This window comes from Nuphar pumila, chromosome 5 (assembly GCF_984573655.1).
Source record: "Nuphar pumila chromosome 5, dmNupPumi1.hap1.1, whole genome shotgun sequence".
Lineage (NCBI taxonomy): Eukaryota > Viridiplantae > Streptophyta > Magnoliopsida > Nymphaeales > Nymphaeaceae > Nuphar > Nuphar pumila.
The window spans coordinates 8,224,089-8,241,834 of record NC_143253.1 but is presented as its reverse complement, the minus strand read 5'-3'; the positions used below and the strand labels follow the sequence as shown (position 1 = coordinate 8,241,834).

Here is a 17,746-nt window from a genome sequence, read left to right as displayed (position 1 = left end):
GCATGTTACCCGTTTCAAACTTAAATGGGTGCATGTCACCCTTTTGACCTTTATTGGGAATATGCAAATGGTCATCTAGACTCATCTATTGGGGTCTATATAAACCCCAACCTCGGGTTATTCCATTGGTGAGCTTAGCTCTTCTTCACTCTTTCTTCTTCATGCTCTCTTTATCTCTCTATCATTTTTTTCTTGAAGTTATTCGGGGTAGTTGGCCAATCTTCTCAGTGCTAGGAGTGGTTGGTATTGTACGTGAGGTGCATGTTTGATTGTATCTTAGAACTGAGGTTGTGTCCAACCCTACTGCACCCGAGTTCACCTTGATGCTTATATAACTATCATTTTTAAGAAAGAGTCATTGTCGTTTACCTCTAAGTTTTTGGCTCTGGCTATTGCATAGAAATCCCAACAAAGGAGGGGACCCTTAACCCCCCACCCTAAACACCCCCCCCCCCCCCTCTTGATTATAAAAAAAAAACCTTTGGTTGGAACTCATAAGAAGAAATTGTTTTGTACAAATTTAACTTCTTGAATGTATTCAACATGGTCAAACGAGTAGAAATTTTCCCTTAGACCATAGTTTTTTCAAACGTAAAAAAAATACATTTTTTTTGAGGTTTGAAAATTTTGTACATTGTAGGCTATTGATTTTTTTAACCCTCTTAAAATCTGACATGTACCTAAGAATAACATGATTCAAAGGTCAGTGGTCTGTTTTTACTAAACTTAATATGTAGATCACATTTGAACGTCATATGTGCAATATATATATATATATATATATATATATATATATATATATATATATATATATATATATATATATATATATATATATATATATATATATATATTACTAAAGGGTTCCTTATCTACGAACGTTGCAAACATGAACCCTAATTAAAGTAATGTCATTTGAGATGGTACAAACTCCGTTTCAGCATCACCAGAGTAGGAAATCCCTAGATTGTATGTGTTTAGCTAATAAGTAATTTTATAACAAGTTACTCTGAGTAGTCACCATTAATAAACGAACTGTCATTTTAGAAGCTGCATAAGTTTGAGGAACTTATTGTTTTTTTCTGTGAAAAGATCAGGTGCAATATGATTGCACAATTATTTGTGCATTAAGCACCTGATCACCCTCCATCTTGGGGGCAGGCCTGTCAGTTGTAGGGCCCAAGGCCTGATGGAGGGTGATCAGGTGCTTAATGCACGAACTTTGTGCAATGTAATTGCACCTGATTCTGACTCATTTTTTTCTAGGTTTTCCGAAAGGTAAATTTTTTTATGACAAGAAAAAACCTGGGTGGGGCCGCGATCACCCAGCCTTACTACCATATATGATGTATATGATGAAAGTTAACATCTCTTGCTAAAAGCACATAAAATTCTCTTCTCAACTGGCTTTCACTCGTGATTTTCTAAGTCTATATAACTTTAGGGATAAGTCAGGTTGTTCATCTATATCACAATTAGTCCATTATATTGGCAAGAACCTTGTACCATCCAAAGCATTGATAGGCAATAAATGAACCATAGGAGTAGCTAAGTTTGAAAATTTATTGAAAATTAGGGCATGAATTTTTGTTATTGTTAATCAATGAAAAACATTTTTTGGATATTCTCATATAAACATGTATTTTTTTAAACTACAAAAATATTAAAATCACACCACTCCATACATGTCAAAGTTGTGCAAGAGTGTTACAGTGTCCTATTCATATCCCCATGACATGCACTCTAAATGGTCTCTCTCTCTCTCTCTCTCTCTCTCTCTCTATATATATATATATATATATATATATATATATATATAGGGTGTCAACTGTCAAGGGGCCTGATTTACTCGGACCGGACCTGAACCAAACCCTATAGGGTCCAGGTATGGTAATAAATAAGAAGACTCCATTAAGACCTGGATTTGGACCCGAAGGTCTGTATAATACATGAACCCGGGTATATTTTGTGAAATTTTATACCAGACCCGGACCCGACCAGACTTCCGATCAAGACCCACAATTTCAATGTAAAAATGATAAAAAAAATATGGTTTTACTGGGTATGGTCCGGGTTTGGTTCATGTAGTTCTTATCGGTTCCGGGTATGATTTATTTTATAGTAGGCCTGATACCACACTCAAAAATCTGATCCAAGTCTGATTCCACCTGAGTCTGAACCAAACCCGACCCGTTGACACCCCTATTCTCTCTCTCTCTCTTTTGTTGCAATAGCACTACTAGCGTGTCACTGTGCATATCCTATACGTTGTATTCAATCCCAGTGGCACGTCTCACGTGTTGATTATCAAATGCAACTAGATCATCATTTATATATAGAACATTGAGCACATTCAATCGTGTGCAGTGCACTATGTTTTTTTTATTATTCATTATTTTTTATAGGCAAGCTGGGGTTAGGCAGACCCCCACCAGTTATACAACGTGTCATTGGGTTTTGAACTTGCAACGTCCCAACGCAGCTCCTACCAAACAAAACAAGAGTCAACCCATGGTATACAGGGGTTGCATAACTGTTATAAAATTAGGAGGGGCCTTAATTCCACCAGATCTGTCATGGAAAAAAACTTCAGAGCTTTTGTTAGATGGTAATTGGATTAGAGGTCTGATCATAAGTTGAAGTTTGGTGACTTTTTGGGGTCTAGGGGTAAGCCCTTGAAGTTTTACGCTGACATGGACAGAGACCGTAAAGTACGGCTGGCTGATCCAACGATGCCACTACAAGAAAAACTTTAATTAGCGACGAAAATTTGTGACGGATTTTTTTCGTCGCAAATTTGTGACGGATTAGTTAGAGAAAACTATTCGTCGCTAACATTCAAATTATTTGCGGAATTAGCGATGAAAAAATTTTGTCACGAATTAGCGATGGATTCACGACGGAACAATTATGTCTCAAACTCCGTCGCAACTTCACGATGGCTCAGCAACAGAAATTTTCTGTCGCTACTCCATCGCACATTTGCGACGACATTTGCGACGAAATTTTGCCATCGCGAATCCGTCGCTAAATTCTTGTAAATCCCTAATATGATCCACTTTTCCCTTTCAGTTTCATCAGTCGCCCGCTCGTCGACCTCCCGTCGCCCGCCCGACCGGCGCCCATCGACCTCCTCCCTCTTTCCCCTCTCGTTCTCTCTCTCGTTGCTCTCCCTCTAGGTTTTTTGGCGAGCCCCGTTCGCAGGTAACCCTCCCCCTTTCCCCTATGTTGTAGCTGCCCCCTTTTCCCTATGGTTGCCGGAGGGCCAGTAGAGGCCCAACAACCTTTGTCGGGCCCTCCCCACCTCTGTGTAGTCGGCGGGGGCTGGCAGAGGCCCCAATTGCCTCTGCCAGGCCCTCCCCTTGCCCTTGATATCTTCGGCACGACAGAGGGCTCCGCCCTTGTCCTCTTGTTTTCTCTGGCAGGACAAGGGCTTCGCCCCTATCCTTTCGAATGCTGACAGCCCCCCCGTCCTCTTGACTTTGCCAACAGCCCCCCCCCCCCCTATCCTCTTGACTTTGCCGACAGGGCCCCCCCTTGTCCGCTGCCAGAGAATGATCGGTAGGGGGAGAAGCCCACTGCCCTTTTGTTTTCCCTGGTAGGGGGTGGCTTCGCCCCCCTGTCCTCGATAATTTCGATAAGGGGCGAAGCTCCCCTGCCCCTTGTCTTTTTTGCCCGACAGGGGGCGAGACCCCCTGCCTCATGATTGATACAGGAGGGGGGTGAGACCTCCCTGCTGGCAAGGGTAGCGCCCCTGTCTGTCTCGCTTTTAGCAAAGGGTTGCGTCTCCCTATCCGGGCTCGTTTTTGACAGGGGCCGTCACCCTCCTTGTCATCGGGTAATAAATTTTATTTTAATACAGTGTCACTTGCAGATTTCGCTTGTGCCCCGCGACCCATGATAAGTAAGTGAGAAAAGCAATGCAAATTGGGTAAATACCCGTGGTGAGTAAGTGATGCATGTGCATAAGATGTTATATAATTTTTTGGATGCAACACTTTTCTGTTCACACACTCACTTAGTTGTCGATATCTAGAACTGTTTTGATGGAGTTCGAAGATCATGCTGAGCATGATTTTAATGTATGAAAATAGAAGTGTTCTTATTTTTGGAGTTCAGATTCCATGCTAGTCATGGTAGTAGTTAGCGGGATATTGGAGTGTGTTTGCTGCAGGAACATGTTTGACATTGTTTTGATATGAATGATTTGAATGTATCGCAATGCTTGATGTGATTGTATCCATGCTTGCATGAAGTTACTTTCAATTTGATTATGACTTTCATGTGAAACTGTATCATGAAAACATGTTTCAAATGAATGTATCGTGTTATGAATGAGTTTGCACTTGAAAATGAATGATAAGTTAACAATGCTTCAAACATGCTTCAAATGAATGGTTTTGCACATGAAAATATTAAGTTATCAATGCATGCATCATAGTTCTTGTGATTGTATGATATTATATTATATATATATATATATATATATATATATATATATATGTGTGTGTGTGTGTGATATATATCAAATCATTATATCTATCATGAATGCATGATAAATTTGATATATATTTATCCGACGCAAAACTGAATCAGACAATATTTTTTGCGACGGATTGTAATCCATCGCAATGTCGTCGCTATAATAGCGACAGATTATATCTGTCGCAAACCCAAATCTCTGCAAATTAACGATGGCCTTGCGACGAATCATAGCATTCGCTAATTCATCATAATTTAGCGACAGAAATAGTGACATATACGTTCCGTTGCTAATTAGTGACTAGAAATTTGTGATGAAAGTTACCCGTTGCTACTCCGTCGCTAAACTCTACAGCGAGGGATTGGCGATGAAATGCGGTCGTCACTAATCCGTAGATTTCTTGTAGTGTGCTAGGTCTTTGCACCTGAAGCGGTTTCTGTGAGTGAAAATAAAATAAAAGAACAAATATTGGTCTCGGCTATATTTTGGCAAGGAAAATCTCACGATAATATAGGTTTATCTGGTAAATCTTGAAAAAAGCCTCTCAACTTAAAAGTTTTAAGAAAAATAAAAATAACAGAAATAAGTAAGAAAATGACATGTTTAGATGATAAGAAATAAAATAGAATAAAAGAAATAAGTAAAAAATATAAAAGAAAGAAGAAAACATATTTAAGATATAGAAAAGAAATAGAAAAGTAAAAAAGTAACTGACGGTTTCACGATGCCATATGATAATATCATTATATTAGTGCGATAATATCGCGATGAATTAGTTTTGGAAAATATCAGTATAGTTTACCTTCGAAGTTGTTTTTCTAAAAAAAGTATTATAAAGCCTATATTTTTAATTTATCGACTATATTTGTGACTATGCTATGAACACTTTCTGCATGTATTGTTAGGGAGGGAAGAAAAAACATCAGTTTATATAAGTTTTTATGCATCTCCCAATAATGGGAAAGGATGTTTGTTATACCGTATTTAGGAAGCGTGTTAAAGATCAATTAAGGAGGGATAAATGTAGAGAATGATTGAGTTGTCAGTTTATCACACACCCATCGAAAGGCGATATTGGATCAATATCCACCGCCCATCATGGTGGATGATCAAGGACCGGATGTGGGATCCCCCATTCCAAAAGAATTCAAGGGATTTAACATATTGGTTATGATTTGGTATCATGTGGGGATGTAGCTCAGATGGTAGAGCGCTCGCTTAGCATGCGAGAGGTACGGGGATCGATACCCCGCATCTCCATTGTTTCTTATTTCCTTCTTTTTACGACTCTTTCATTTGCAGATTAACTTCGCATGCACTGCCTTGGCTCATGTCTAAGCTCGTCTGTTCTATAACCTAACTTGGTGTATATTCAGATCCAACTAGAGCCGTTGGATGCAGGTCTGTGCCTGGGCCCACATGCTATTTTACTGCAAAGAGGTTGTAATACTGCAATCTCTTTATGTGGGATATGGTTTATCCAACACTTGGTTATGAATAAGGCCTGATCCGTTGAAACTCAGACCCAATGCTGCAGTCTTAACTAGGATAGAAAATGGTTGGGGTGTGGTGGGTGGTCTGATCCAACTCAGAATTTTATTGGCTGATATGGATCTTAAAAGACATGAATAGCATTAGGATTGGATTCAGACTTACTTTTTACGTTCAGTTATTTTTTCTTATTTCCTTTGTCTACATTAAGTTATTTTTCTTATTTCCTTCTTTTTACGTCTTTCTCCATTTGCAGATTAACTTCACATGCACTGCCTTGGCTCATGTCTAAGCTCGTCTGATCTATGACCTAACTTGGTGTATGTTCAGATCCAACTGGAGCCGTTGGATGCAGGTCTGTGCCAGGGCCCACATGTTATTTTATTGCAAAGAGGTTGTAATACTGCAATCCCTTTTATGTGGGATATGGTTTATCCAACACTTGGTTATGAATTAGGCCTGATCCATTGAAACTCACACACAATGCTGCAGTCTTAACTAGGAGAGAAAATGGTTGGGGTGTGGTGGGTGGTCTGATCCAACTCAGAATTTTATTGGCTGATATGGATCTTAAAAGACATGAATAGTATTAGGATTGGATTCAGACTTATTTGGTTTTTCTTTTAAATTATGATCCAAAGAAACCGCACCCGGCACGAAGACCTGGTTGCGCTGGCTTAGCCTGCCACACCTACGGTCATCGCGGCAGCGTAAAACTCCGAGGGTAGAACCTCTGCCCCCGGGGCCTATGCTACTTGTTGGCTTGCGCAGAAGGGGTGATGCCCATGGGAAACGAATCTTGACTGCCCGTCTAGTAGCTAAGGCCACACCCCTTGGGGCTTCAGACTTATTTCGTTGGCCACAGATTCCTAATCAGGTTCGCTATTTCTCTATCAGACTTGTATTTGTATCCAGATCAGATCTAGTCAATCTATATGGTTTTACACGAAACCCTTGTTTGCAAAATTTTTACCGACATATTCTATCACATAAAACTCATCGTATTGGAACATCCATGATTCTTACCCATTTGCGCCCCCACCCAGATACATTGAAGGCGTGTTTGTTTAACAGGGAAACGGCTCCTTCTCGCTGTTCATGAAACAAAGACATTGGGGGCAGCGGCTGTTTTCCCGTGAAAGTCCTTTCCTAAGGAAGGGAGGGTGGAGAGAGGGGGGGGGCTTTCATGGCAAGCATGGACATTTCTCGAGCTGTGCACCCTTTCCCTTGTTGAAACACAGGTTCTCCCTGAGCTCAAGACCATGCACGGAAACCCAAATGAGGAGTTATTCCATGGAAAGCAAGTCCTACGATCATGCCTCCCGAGAAATGATTCCACATAAATGATCTCTTTCCCCAAACTGCAAATGCACTGATTCCCTGAGAAAGGGGGAGGTAGAGACGCTTTCGTGTGAAAGCTAGCAGGCATCACCCATTCTTTGCCATGGGCAGCGTTGTCAGAATCAAAGTGAATCGGCCGATTTGAATCGAATTGTCCAAAATTTATTTGCTTCAGGTCGAATAGTCAAATCGAGCCCACCTCAAAATCGGCCAGTTCAACCTTGATTCAGCTTGAATCAGGCAAAATTGACCTTTTTGTTTTATATACTCCCTGGGGGCGAGGAGGGGTGTGCCACAGGTTTACACCGCCAAGATAGCGCCCATAAGGTAGGCATAGCCAGTGCGACTAGGTCGCTGTTCCAGGGGTGATTTCCCTGTTCCTCATGAAAAAAAGTCATCAATCAACACGTAGATCATCATGCATCAGTTGTAGTAGTCCCTATATTTGGTCATCTTTTGCCCCATCGAGAACTAAAAAACAGAAAGATTTAGGCAAACCAAGATCACATTAACATATATTGTCAATAAACTGAACTACATACATGCTTGATTAGTAGCTAATTCACCCGAGAGTCAAAAGACAATAAGGTCATTGGGGACTACATACAGAAACACAGAGGCAGCAAAACGAGAAAATTTTCACTTATAAGAGGGTTTTAACAACGGATTCCACATTAACCTTCTTGGGTTGACTTTCACTTTAAGAGGGTTTTAACAATGGATTTCACATTCAGCTTCTTCAGATCAGTGTAAGATTGTCCGCAACCAACAAACATGACTGGTGCTCCCGAAATGTAAACCATTGAAAGTGCAGCTCCAACCTGGAAGAGACATTGATCAGCTAGAAAGAAAAGGGTAAACATCATGAACCAAAAAATCTCAGGTAAAATAAAATACCTTGTCATCAATGGTGTCAAATTTTGTCAGCAAAATACCATCAATCACTCTAGCATTAGCCGATGTAGAGAGATCTGCTAATTTCTGCATGACAAAGGCGTCTTCATCATAATCAGATTGATCTATTGCTGCATTAACTAAAAAAGATTGAACTAACGAGCCAACTTGAAAAAGAAAAAGAAGCACGATAGCTCAACTGGTTGGATGAATATACTTGCATCCACCAGGTCAGGGGTTCATTCTTGAAATGGACCCTTTGATAAAAAATGATTTTCAGCCTTTTGTTTGACCCCAAGGGGTTGTCCACATGGCCTCGAGTTTGTGGATAGGGAGCTTTCTCCGTCTCAAGATGGAGTCCCTGTTTCGGCACCCCTTCTACAAGGCGAAGCAAGGAGGCTCTTCCTGGGGGGCAACAGGGACACCAATGGAGTTTTAGGCTGCTGGGACAGTGACCATAGTATGGCAGGCTAAAAGACCAGCATGACCAGGGCTCTAATCCCAGACCGTTTCTTTGTTCCGCAGGAAAAAAAGGATGCCAACTTAAAAGAGAAGAAAAACAATAAAAAGAAAGAAATGGCACGGATGTCCTAACAAAAAGAGTTTGAGTCAAACCTGATTAAACTTTGACAGCTGATCAATAGCATCATTACCAACCAGTGCCTCTCCAACAAATAGAACTAGGTCAGGATTGTTGAGGTTAATCAGCTTAGAAAGAGCTCTCATCAATGGCTCGTTGTCCTGCACAAGAATTTGTCATTTCATCATTACAGTCTATGGTACCCGGACACTCCATTTTTTCCTCCATACCCTTGTTGACACACATCGACACCCTGACACGCCATTTTACCCTTAGTACATACAAGTTTGTATTCAATTTATAATTATATTTTCAGTATATAATATATATTTTAGATATAACATATATATTTAGATTATATTCAGTTTATTTTGAATTTATTTTGTATTTATGTGATATTTAATATATATATATAGCCGTGTCCCCATTGTTAAATTGTGTAATCAAATCTTGTAATCTAATATATATTTTATATATATAAGGTAATACATATATATATAATATATGTACATGTATCTACCTATTATATATATAAAATATATATTTATTTCTCTTTAGCCGTAGGGGTATATTCATCATTTTACACATATTCCTTTTTGAGAATATGTATGTAATTTTTCTTTTTCTTTTCTTTTTCTTTCCTTTTCTTTTTTTTCTTTTATTCGTTCATCTTTTTGCTTTTAGCACATGGAGGGGCCCACCCAACATGATCGTTGGAGGGGTCCCAACGATCATATTGGGAGCCCCTCCATGGCTTCTCACTGTGTATAAATAGGGGTGTTCCCCCTTGAGTTTTGGTATGGCTTTGGGTCAAAGCCCAAGTGTTCAATAAAGACAATATTCATTTTTTAGTGTGCATTTGTGAGATTGATTGATTTGTGCTTTTGTGCACAAGTGTTCTAGGTGTTCTTATTGTGCATGTGTGCAATTATCTTTCGTCAAGAATATTGGGTCTTGGTTATTGTATCTTGTTGAAGATACTTTTACACCCATACCCACATTTTTTGAAATTGCTGTCGTACACTCCGTACCCGCACCCGCACCCAGGTGACAGATTACAGTGTATAAATTCAGAAATTAACTCTTGCAAGCTATGTCACAGGGACTCTTCAACTAGGTTCCGCACCCGCGTCGCACCCGTGTCCGCACCCGATGCGGTCAACCTGACCGTGGGTGCAGTCAACGCACCCATAGTCATTTATGTCCAACGTTTGGACTTTTATATATATAATATTTTATATTTTTGCCGCACCCCCACACCCAGGTTTTTTGAAAGTGCCGCACCCCCCGCACCCAAGTTTTTTGAAAGTGCCGCACCCCCGCCCCCGCACCCGCACCCATGTGACATAGCTTGCAAGCATTATTAGAAAGGTATTCTCCTGAAGAAGACAAACAAAACAGTTTTGTATCCACTTGTAACAAACCTGCATTCTTCCAGCTGTATCCACAAGAACAACATCTGAGTGGTTGTGGCTAGCCTCCTGGATAGCTTCCTTTGCAACAATTGCAGGATCTTTTTCATAGCCTTTTTCAAATATAGGAATCTGAAATAGAATACCATTAGAATATAGTGAACGATGACTAATTAAACATAAGTAGCACCCGAATTACTATTATCTCCTAGCAGATACGACAGAATGCTTTTTGAATTAACAGTTACTGTAATAACTTCAACAGTCAAATTCGCCGACTGTCAGAAAAACAAAACAAGCATAATCCAAAGATTCAAAATAAAAGATATAAAACAAATTGTCAATTAAAGCTCAAATTGTCATCATCATCATCCAGCCTTATCCCAACTACATAGGGTCAGGTTTGTGAGTTCTATTTTTCTATTCCTGTTTATCTAGAGCTACAACTTCGGTCACTTTAAAATCCTCATGTAACATCTGACTGCCTCCAAAAAAGCAGGGGTGGAGCCAGAAATCTAAATTAGGGTGGGCACAAACACACAGTAAAAAGGGCCCGGCATCCACCTGGTCAAGCGGGTTCAGAGAGAGAGAGAGATCATTATGTTAATTGATTAAACCAAAAAGACATTAATATTCTAACCAAAATTAAGCATTCATTGTTCATGGATTCATGCTTAATGCTAATTGAAAAAGAAAAGCACATAAAAACCTTAACTAAACATTCATGCCACTATAAAAATACCAAACCAAACCCCTAATTCCTACAAACAGCATAAATTATGCATTTATGCTAATTGATAAAAAAAAACCTAATATTCTAACTAAAATCAAGCATTCATTATTCATGAATTCATGCCTAATAATAATTATAAAAAACACAAAAAAGCCAAAAACCATAGCTCAACATTTATGTCATAAAAAAAATCAAATCCCTAAATCCTAACAAGCATCACTCATAGATATACTAATTGAAAAAAATAAAACCCTTAAAATTCTAACTAAAATCAAACGTGAATTCATGGAAACATGTTTAATGTTGATTGAAAAAAAAACACAAAAAATATCGAATTAAATATTCATGTCATTTGAAAAAACAAAATAAAAAGCTTAAATCCTAACAAAAATCAAAGATTTATGGGTTTGGTAAGTGACAACTAAAATCAAACATTTATTAATAGAATCACGCTTGATGATAATTACAAAGAAAAAGAACGCATAGAAAAAAAGCCTAATCAAGCATTCATGTTATTTGCAAAAATCCAAATCAATACCCTAAATCCTAAAAAAAATCATACATTTATGCTAATTAAAAACCCTGTAATTTCTGCATGAAAGTGGGATATCTATGTTAAAAAACATATTCTGGCTCAAAGGTTCAAGCAGTAGCCAGAAATACGAAGTGTACTTCTATGGAAGAGTAAAAGCATGCTTCAGTACATGTACAAAAATCAAATCATATACCAGAAGCTCCAAACGTAAATGTCTTAAACACCAAAAGGAATAAGCTTGTGATGGCTCATAGAAAATGTTAGATGCATGTGTTATACCTGAAGCCTACGGGCATGAGTTCGAAGTTGTTCAACAGCACCGGATCTAAATGTATCACAAGCAGCCATCATAACAGTGACATTGTGCTGCAAAAGCCAGTAAGCAACCTGCAGCAAGGCCAAAGAAGTCTTGCTGATCAAACAAAAATAATAGAATTCCCTCAACGGTGTTGTTTATTGTAAACCAGCAATATTGACATAGCAATGTCAGACAATTCATTTTGTTCCTGTTCCACATTCTATCCTTAATGGAGAACAATACAGAAACAGTATTATCCTGTATCCAAGAGCTACATCTGTGGCATAACAATTGTACAACAACTTGCTAATCAAACAAAACTCCCTTGCTGAAGGCACACATCATAAATCACTAATCCATTCTACCTGGGTAAGCAGACATTAAAATTTTGAATCGAGCTTAGAAGCATTACAAAATAATGTAATAGAAATTTAGAGTTTCAGAAATTGAATGATTTAAATATGAAGAAAATTTGCAACAGATACCTAGTCCAGAAAATGGAGAAGCAATAAAAACAAATTACTATAAAGAAAACAAAGAAAATTATTTTCAGTAACAGGAAAGAAAACTTGTCTATCCAAAAGAAAAACAGGAAAGAAATCTTGCTGCAAAGAAATTGTGGAAATGGACAAAAGCATAAAAGAAAGTGTTGAAATGGAAAAGTATTAAATACAGCAGATGTTGATTACTGCATTGCGACATCAAAATAATATGAATATAACTCCTACCTTGATAGCTGAATAAGGATAAATGAGAAAAGAATAGGATAATCATTACACTGACAAAAGATTACATACTCCATAAAAGCATAAAAGAAATTGTGGAAATGGACAAAAGCATAAAAGAAAGTGTTGAAATGGAAAAGTATTAAATACAGCAGATGTTGATTACTGCATTGTGACATCAAAATAATATGAATATAACTCCTACCTTGATAGCTGAATAAGGATAAATGAGAAAAGAATAGGATAATCATTACACTGACAAAAGATTACATACTCCATATTCAGTAGATATTTCATTTTACATTTTTTTAAATTTAGTTTTTGCTTGGTGTGTGGCTTTTACATAGTTTATATAACAGGAACCTGTACCAAAAGGAAATGGGTTTGTGTACCTTAGCAAGATTGGTAGATTTTCCAACACCATTAACACCAACAAAAACAATAATGTATGGTCTTCCTTGCTCCTTCGAAGCTTGAACATCCCTCAAGATGTCAATTGATCGCCTTGGAGTTAAAATTCGTAAAAGAGCTTCTTCCATTGCAGCCTGCAAGACTTTGTAAATGTTCAACAGAAACAAAAACAACGGAAGCATGCTGCCAATGGTATCATAAATTTACAGGTGTGTGCAAATAGTAACAATCTTGACTACTTGTACAAACCTGAACTGTTGAGGAAACTCTTGTAAACGAACCCAACTTTTTTCCTTCAAGACTGGCAGCAACTGATTCACAAAGTTTCCCAGCAATTTCCTCTGCCTGAATTATGGTATATATTTACACATTGCAATCATATGAAATCAAGCTACAGCAGATTGGATAGCAAACTTCTAGTCTAGTACACGGTAACATACCACATTTTTTGTCATAAGGCGATCTTTGAGAGCTTTCAGAGCAGGTTCCAGATCAGACTTTTCAAGAACTGCCTTCCCAGAGATGCTGAACATTTGAAAAGAAAAGTATATATATTGTTACTAATTCAAACACAGTAGCTGCAATTGGTGAGATCACATGTTCTACAGAGCATTATGTATGCAGAGTGTTCAGAACCAGTAAAAAAGCTTCAAATTTAAGGGTTTAATAATCTCAAAAGTGGATTCACAAAAAGTGGGAGCAACAAGAACCTTATTGCACATACAAGTGAACAAATGAAACCAACAATCAAAGAGAGTCATGGAATCAGATGGTTTTTCCTAATCCAACCTGAAAATTATAGAGCTATGTTATAGGTGGGAGGGACCCATAACTGATGTTTTAACTTTTTCTCGACTATATAAATTACAAACAACATGGGAAAAATTACCAACCAGAGAAGAATATGGCTACACTCAGGGAACCCAACCAGAAAGAATCTCAACTCAGATGAACCTCACTATTTCCCCAATTTTACAATATTCCAGTGGCAAAAAAATTATTTTTTCAGGGCCAAATACTGCGCTTCTTTCCAATTAAGACTCCAGCATATGTTCAGGATGGAAAGGAATCCCAATTTTAAGATCTCAAAGGAAGAAAACCCAATCTGATGTAAGACATACTTCTTTCAGACAAAAATTTTAAACCAGCATCCTGTGATGCACAAATATGTTGTCAACAAGACATATGATGACAATATAACACAAAGATCCTAGCTTCTCCCCAAGGAATAGTTTAACTGCAATTAAATCTTTAAGATGCTACTAAAACCAAAAAGAACAATTACCGTGACTACCTTGAAAGAAAATTTTTTCGTGTAGAAATATCAGACCTAGTGAATTACTGTATCTACCTTTGGAACATGGACGAAAACCACCCTTTCTTCTTGGAACCATCAGGCTTTGCATTCTTATTTGTCTGCTCAATGTCGTCCTCATCGACTTCGCTTTCACTGCTAAAAGCTTCATCCCTGTCCATCATACTCTTTCCCTGATCTGTCATGACCGTAACAACAGCCTCGTCCCCTTTCTCATCCACAGGATCAGTAAAATCCAGCTTTGACTCCTCCGGCGAATCGTCCCAGACTCTGTTTTTCTTAGACACTTTCTTCTTCTGTAACTCGGATTTAGAGTCCTTTTTAGTTGAGGCCTCTGGTTTCTTGTTGCCTGCCTTAGAACGTAATTTCTGAAGCTTATTTACATCAAAAGCACCGGATACAGGGCCCGGATGATCATCGCCGCTGCTGCCACCGTTGGCAACAGTGGTGTTGCTGCCGCTGCGTGATCTACCCGTCCCGTTCTCAGACAATTCTATCCTTGCAGCACCGGATTCACCATTGTCACCTTCTTTCCCACCCTTGTCTCCTTTAGAGGAACCGCTCTTCCTCTGAATGTTGCTACCGCCCTGCCCCTGCTGCTTCTTGCTCAGGGATGCTACGGGAGGCTTGACCTGCTGCTTCGATTTCTTCATCTCCTCGGCCCTTGCCTCCGCCTCGATGTGTAGCTGGCGGAAGGTATCATCGAAATCGGTGTAGATCATGCACTTAGGGTCATATATCTCAGAGAACTCGCGCTTGATCGCAGACAGGAGATCGTCGACGTAGAGCAGATGGAGGAATTGGCGGTAGACGGCGACGAAGATGAGGCCGAGATCGTTGTGGAAGGTCCACCTGAGGGTGTAGGCGGCCCCAGGAGCGGCGTAGTTGTAGGCAACGTCGCCCGATCGCTCCTCCAGGAGGCAAGATCGGATCAAGGCATCGACGGGAGATCCCTTGAGGGCGTTACCCATCTCCCCGTACGCCCACAGGATCAATCCCCCTCGGGTGAAGATCAAAAGTTGCTCCAACATCCTCTGCAACAAATAGATCAAAAGACACAGAGATCAAACAGGATCGAACGACGGAGAAAGAAACACCACGAAACACAGAGATCAAACAGGGTCGGAAGGGGGTTCATCCCCCTGCCAACAAGCAGAACAATGACAGGAGGCTCCGCCCACTGCCGGAAAACAAAACGATGACAGGGGGCCAAGCCCCCCTGTTGGCAAACCGAAGCAATGACAGGCCCTGCCGGCAAACAGAAGCGACAGGGGGGGCTCCGCCCCCTGTCGGCAACAAAACGATGACAGGGGGCCAAGCCCCCCTGTCGACAACCCGAAGCAATGACAGGGGGCTCCGCCCCCTGCCATCCCACAAACAAAGGCAGGGGGGCAGGCCCCCTGCCGACAAACCGGCGACGACAGGGGGCCAGGTCCCCTGCCGAAGAAACGCCGTCGACGGGGGGATGAACCCCCTGCCGACCCACGCCGGCGACAGGGGGCCAGGCCCCCTACCGACGAAGCGCCGTCGACAGGGGGCTGAACCCCCTACCGACGAAGCGCCGTCGACAGGGGGCTGAAACCCCTGCCGACACACGCCGGCGACAGGAGGCCGAGCCCCCTGCCGACCCAAGCACCGCCGACAGGGGGCCGAACCCCCTGCCGACCAACCTCCGTCGACAGGGGGCCGAACCCCCTGCCGACACCCAGAGCTACGGGGAGAGGGAGAGAGAGAGAGAGGGATCGGGGTACCTACCTGGTGGCCGGCGGCGAGTCGTCGGAGAAGCGAGGTGAGAATGACGGGGGGTGGAAACACCGGCGCCGAGGAGAGAGAGAGAGATCGGACGAGGGCAAATGCCCTCGCCCGATACACCCGAACCCTTTAAAAAGGGGGGGGGGGGGGGTAACGAAACCGGATCCGGGCTGGGCGGATCCGGGTTTGGCTCGGATCCGGTAAGGCTGGTCGACCCAGACACGTGCCTGACACGTGTCGATTGCACATCGGTGTTTTTACTCTCCCCCTCCAGTGCTTCCTCCTCAATCAGTGGAGGATCGATTGCACATCGGCCTAATCATACACAAAAACTGAAGGGTGCTTCCCCTCCAAGACATCGCCTCTCTATTCGTTTAGAAGGAATTTGAATCCTCTGCAAAAAGCCGGTAAGAAACACCTCTTTCGTTTCCAAATCCCCTGCAGATACTTTTTCATATTTGCGCTCTTCACCTCCCTTCTGTTTCATTATCTTTTATTTCGGATTTTTTTTTTCTTTCTTTTTCTTTTTTCTGTTCCTCGATCCATTAACACATCATTGAGTGCGTTGGGTTGCTTGTAGCAATGCCAACCTCTCTTGTGCAACAGTAATGGAACAATTTTGTTCTGACATTTCTTTTTATTATTATTATTTTTATTTTTTTTTCTTTCCGCTCATTCATCTGGTTAATTCATAACCTTCAGCTTGCATTTTTCTAATCTTGAACTCATAACCTCATGGCGATTTTCTTCTTTTTTTTTATATCACTGATAATTTTCAATTATATTTGGCTAACTTGCTTAAGTTTTTATCATTTCCTTTATTCTGCATTTTGCTTCATATTGATGCTGGCATGATGGTCCTGTCGATCCTGTGCGATCCATGGTCATCCAAAGTGTCTTTTGCAAAATTTTGTAAATATCGTTCTGTGCTTTCACGCCCCTGTATTGCTTCTGCTCATCATCTACTGGGGTTCACGGTTTAAAAAAAAAAAGAAAAAGAAAAGAAATGGCTGCAAAGATATACTCAGCGATTTAATTGAAATGAAGGTTCACCTTCATGAGCTTCAGCCATTCACTGGTTATAGATATTAAGAAATGGTGGATTTATCTTCAATTGGGTTTCTTCTGATATGAAAACAAAGATGTGTATATACATTTGATAGGAAATGGCGCAGTAGGAATTTTTTTTTTTTTTCCTTTTTTTTTTTTGACAGACCTCTCGTTTTGTCTTGCACCTTATCAGTTCCTTGCTTTCTTGGATATGTGTTAAGTGCTAATTGAATCTCCTTTGTTAAGAGTTATGCCTAATGCAGATCACATTGTGGACATTGAACAATAAAGAAATTTACTGATTAATAGAATCCTAGGTTAGCTATTGTAGATGCTGATTAGTACAGATGTTCCAATAGTCACTCGTTACTTCTAAAATCTTCTCAGGCCTTAATGGGCATAAGCTTAGCAAGGCTTATAATTATAGTTATCCTCTGTATTTTTTTTCTCTTTCTTCCACAACCCATCATAGATGACAAACCCCTTTGAATCTTCAGTAATCATTGTTTACAGTGCCTTCCCATCCCATAGGTAATTCTCACATGTTCAGGCTACAAAAAAAAGAGAGGAATATACGTGAGATTCATTTTCTGCAATCTGGAAGGCATACAGCCAAAATTCAGGCTGGAAATTGGTCATGGTGTTGACAACCAACAAGGGGATGTGCGTTCCACTTACAGAGTAAGAGATTTTGTTCCCATAAACTCAGGAGTTCAGGAAAAGGCA

At 40.3% G+C, this 17,746-nt stretch overlaps 1 protein-coding gene and 1 non-coding gene across 2 annotated transcripts; one reads left to right on the top strand and one right to left on the bottom strand.

Moving 5' to 3' along the window:
- The first annotated feature begins 5,670 nt into the window (after positions 1 to 5,670).
- Positions 5,671 to 5,743, top strand: TRNAA-AGC (transfer RNA alanine (anticodon AGC)). Its single transcript has one exon. It is a non-coding gene; the product is annotated as a tRNA-Ala (tRNA).
- A 2,059-nt stretch (positions 5,744 to 7,802) lies between these two features.
- Positions 7,803 to 16,058, bottom strand: LOC149836668 (signal recognition particle receptor alpha subunit family protein). Its single transcript, XM_090005509.1, has 10 exons — positions 15,974 to 16,058; positions 14,255 to 15,252; positions 13,344 to 13,428; positions 13,153 to 13,248; positions 12,885 to 13,037; positions 11,749 to 11,856; positions 10,214 to 10,333; positions 8,825 to 8,950; positions 8,213 to 8,296; positions 7,803 to 8,136 (listed from the first exon to the last, which is right to left on the bottom strand). The coding sequence occupies exons 2-10, from the start codon at positions 15,247 to 15,249 to the stop codon at positions 8,011 to 8,013; spliced, it is 1,893 nt and encodes a 630-aa protein (XP_089861635.1). The 5' UTR covers positions 15,250 to 15,252; positions 15,974 to 16,058; the 3' UTR covers positions 7,803 to 8,010.
- Positions 16,059 to 17,746: the final 1,688 nt, after the last annotated feature.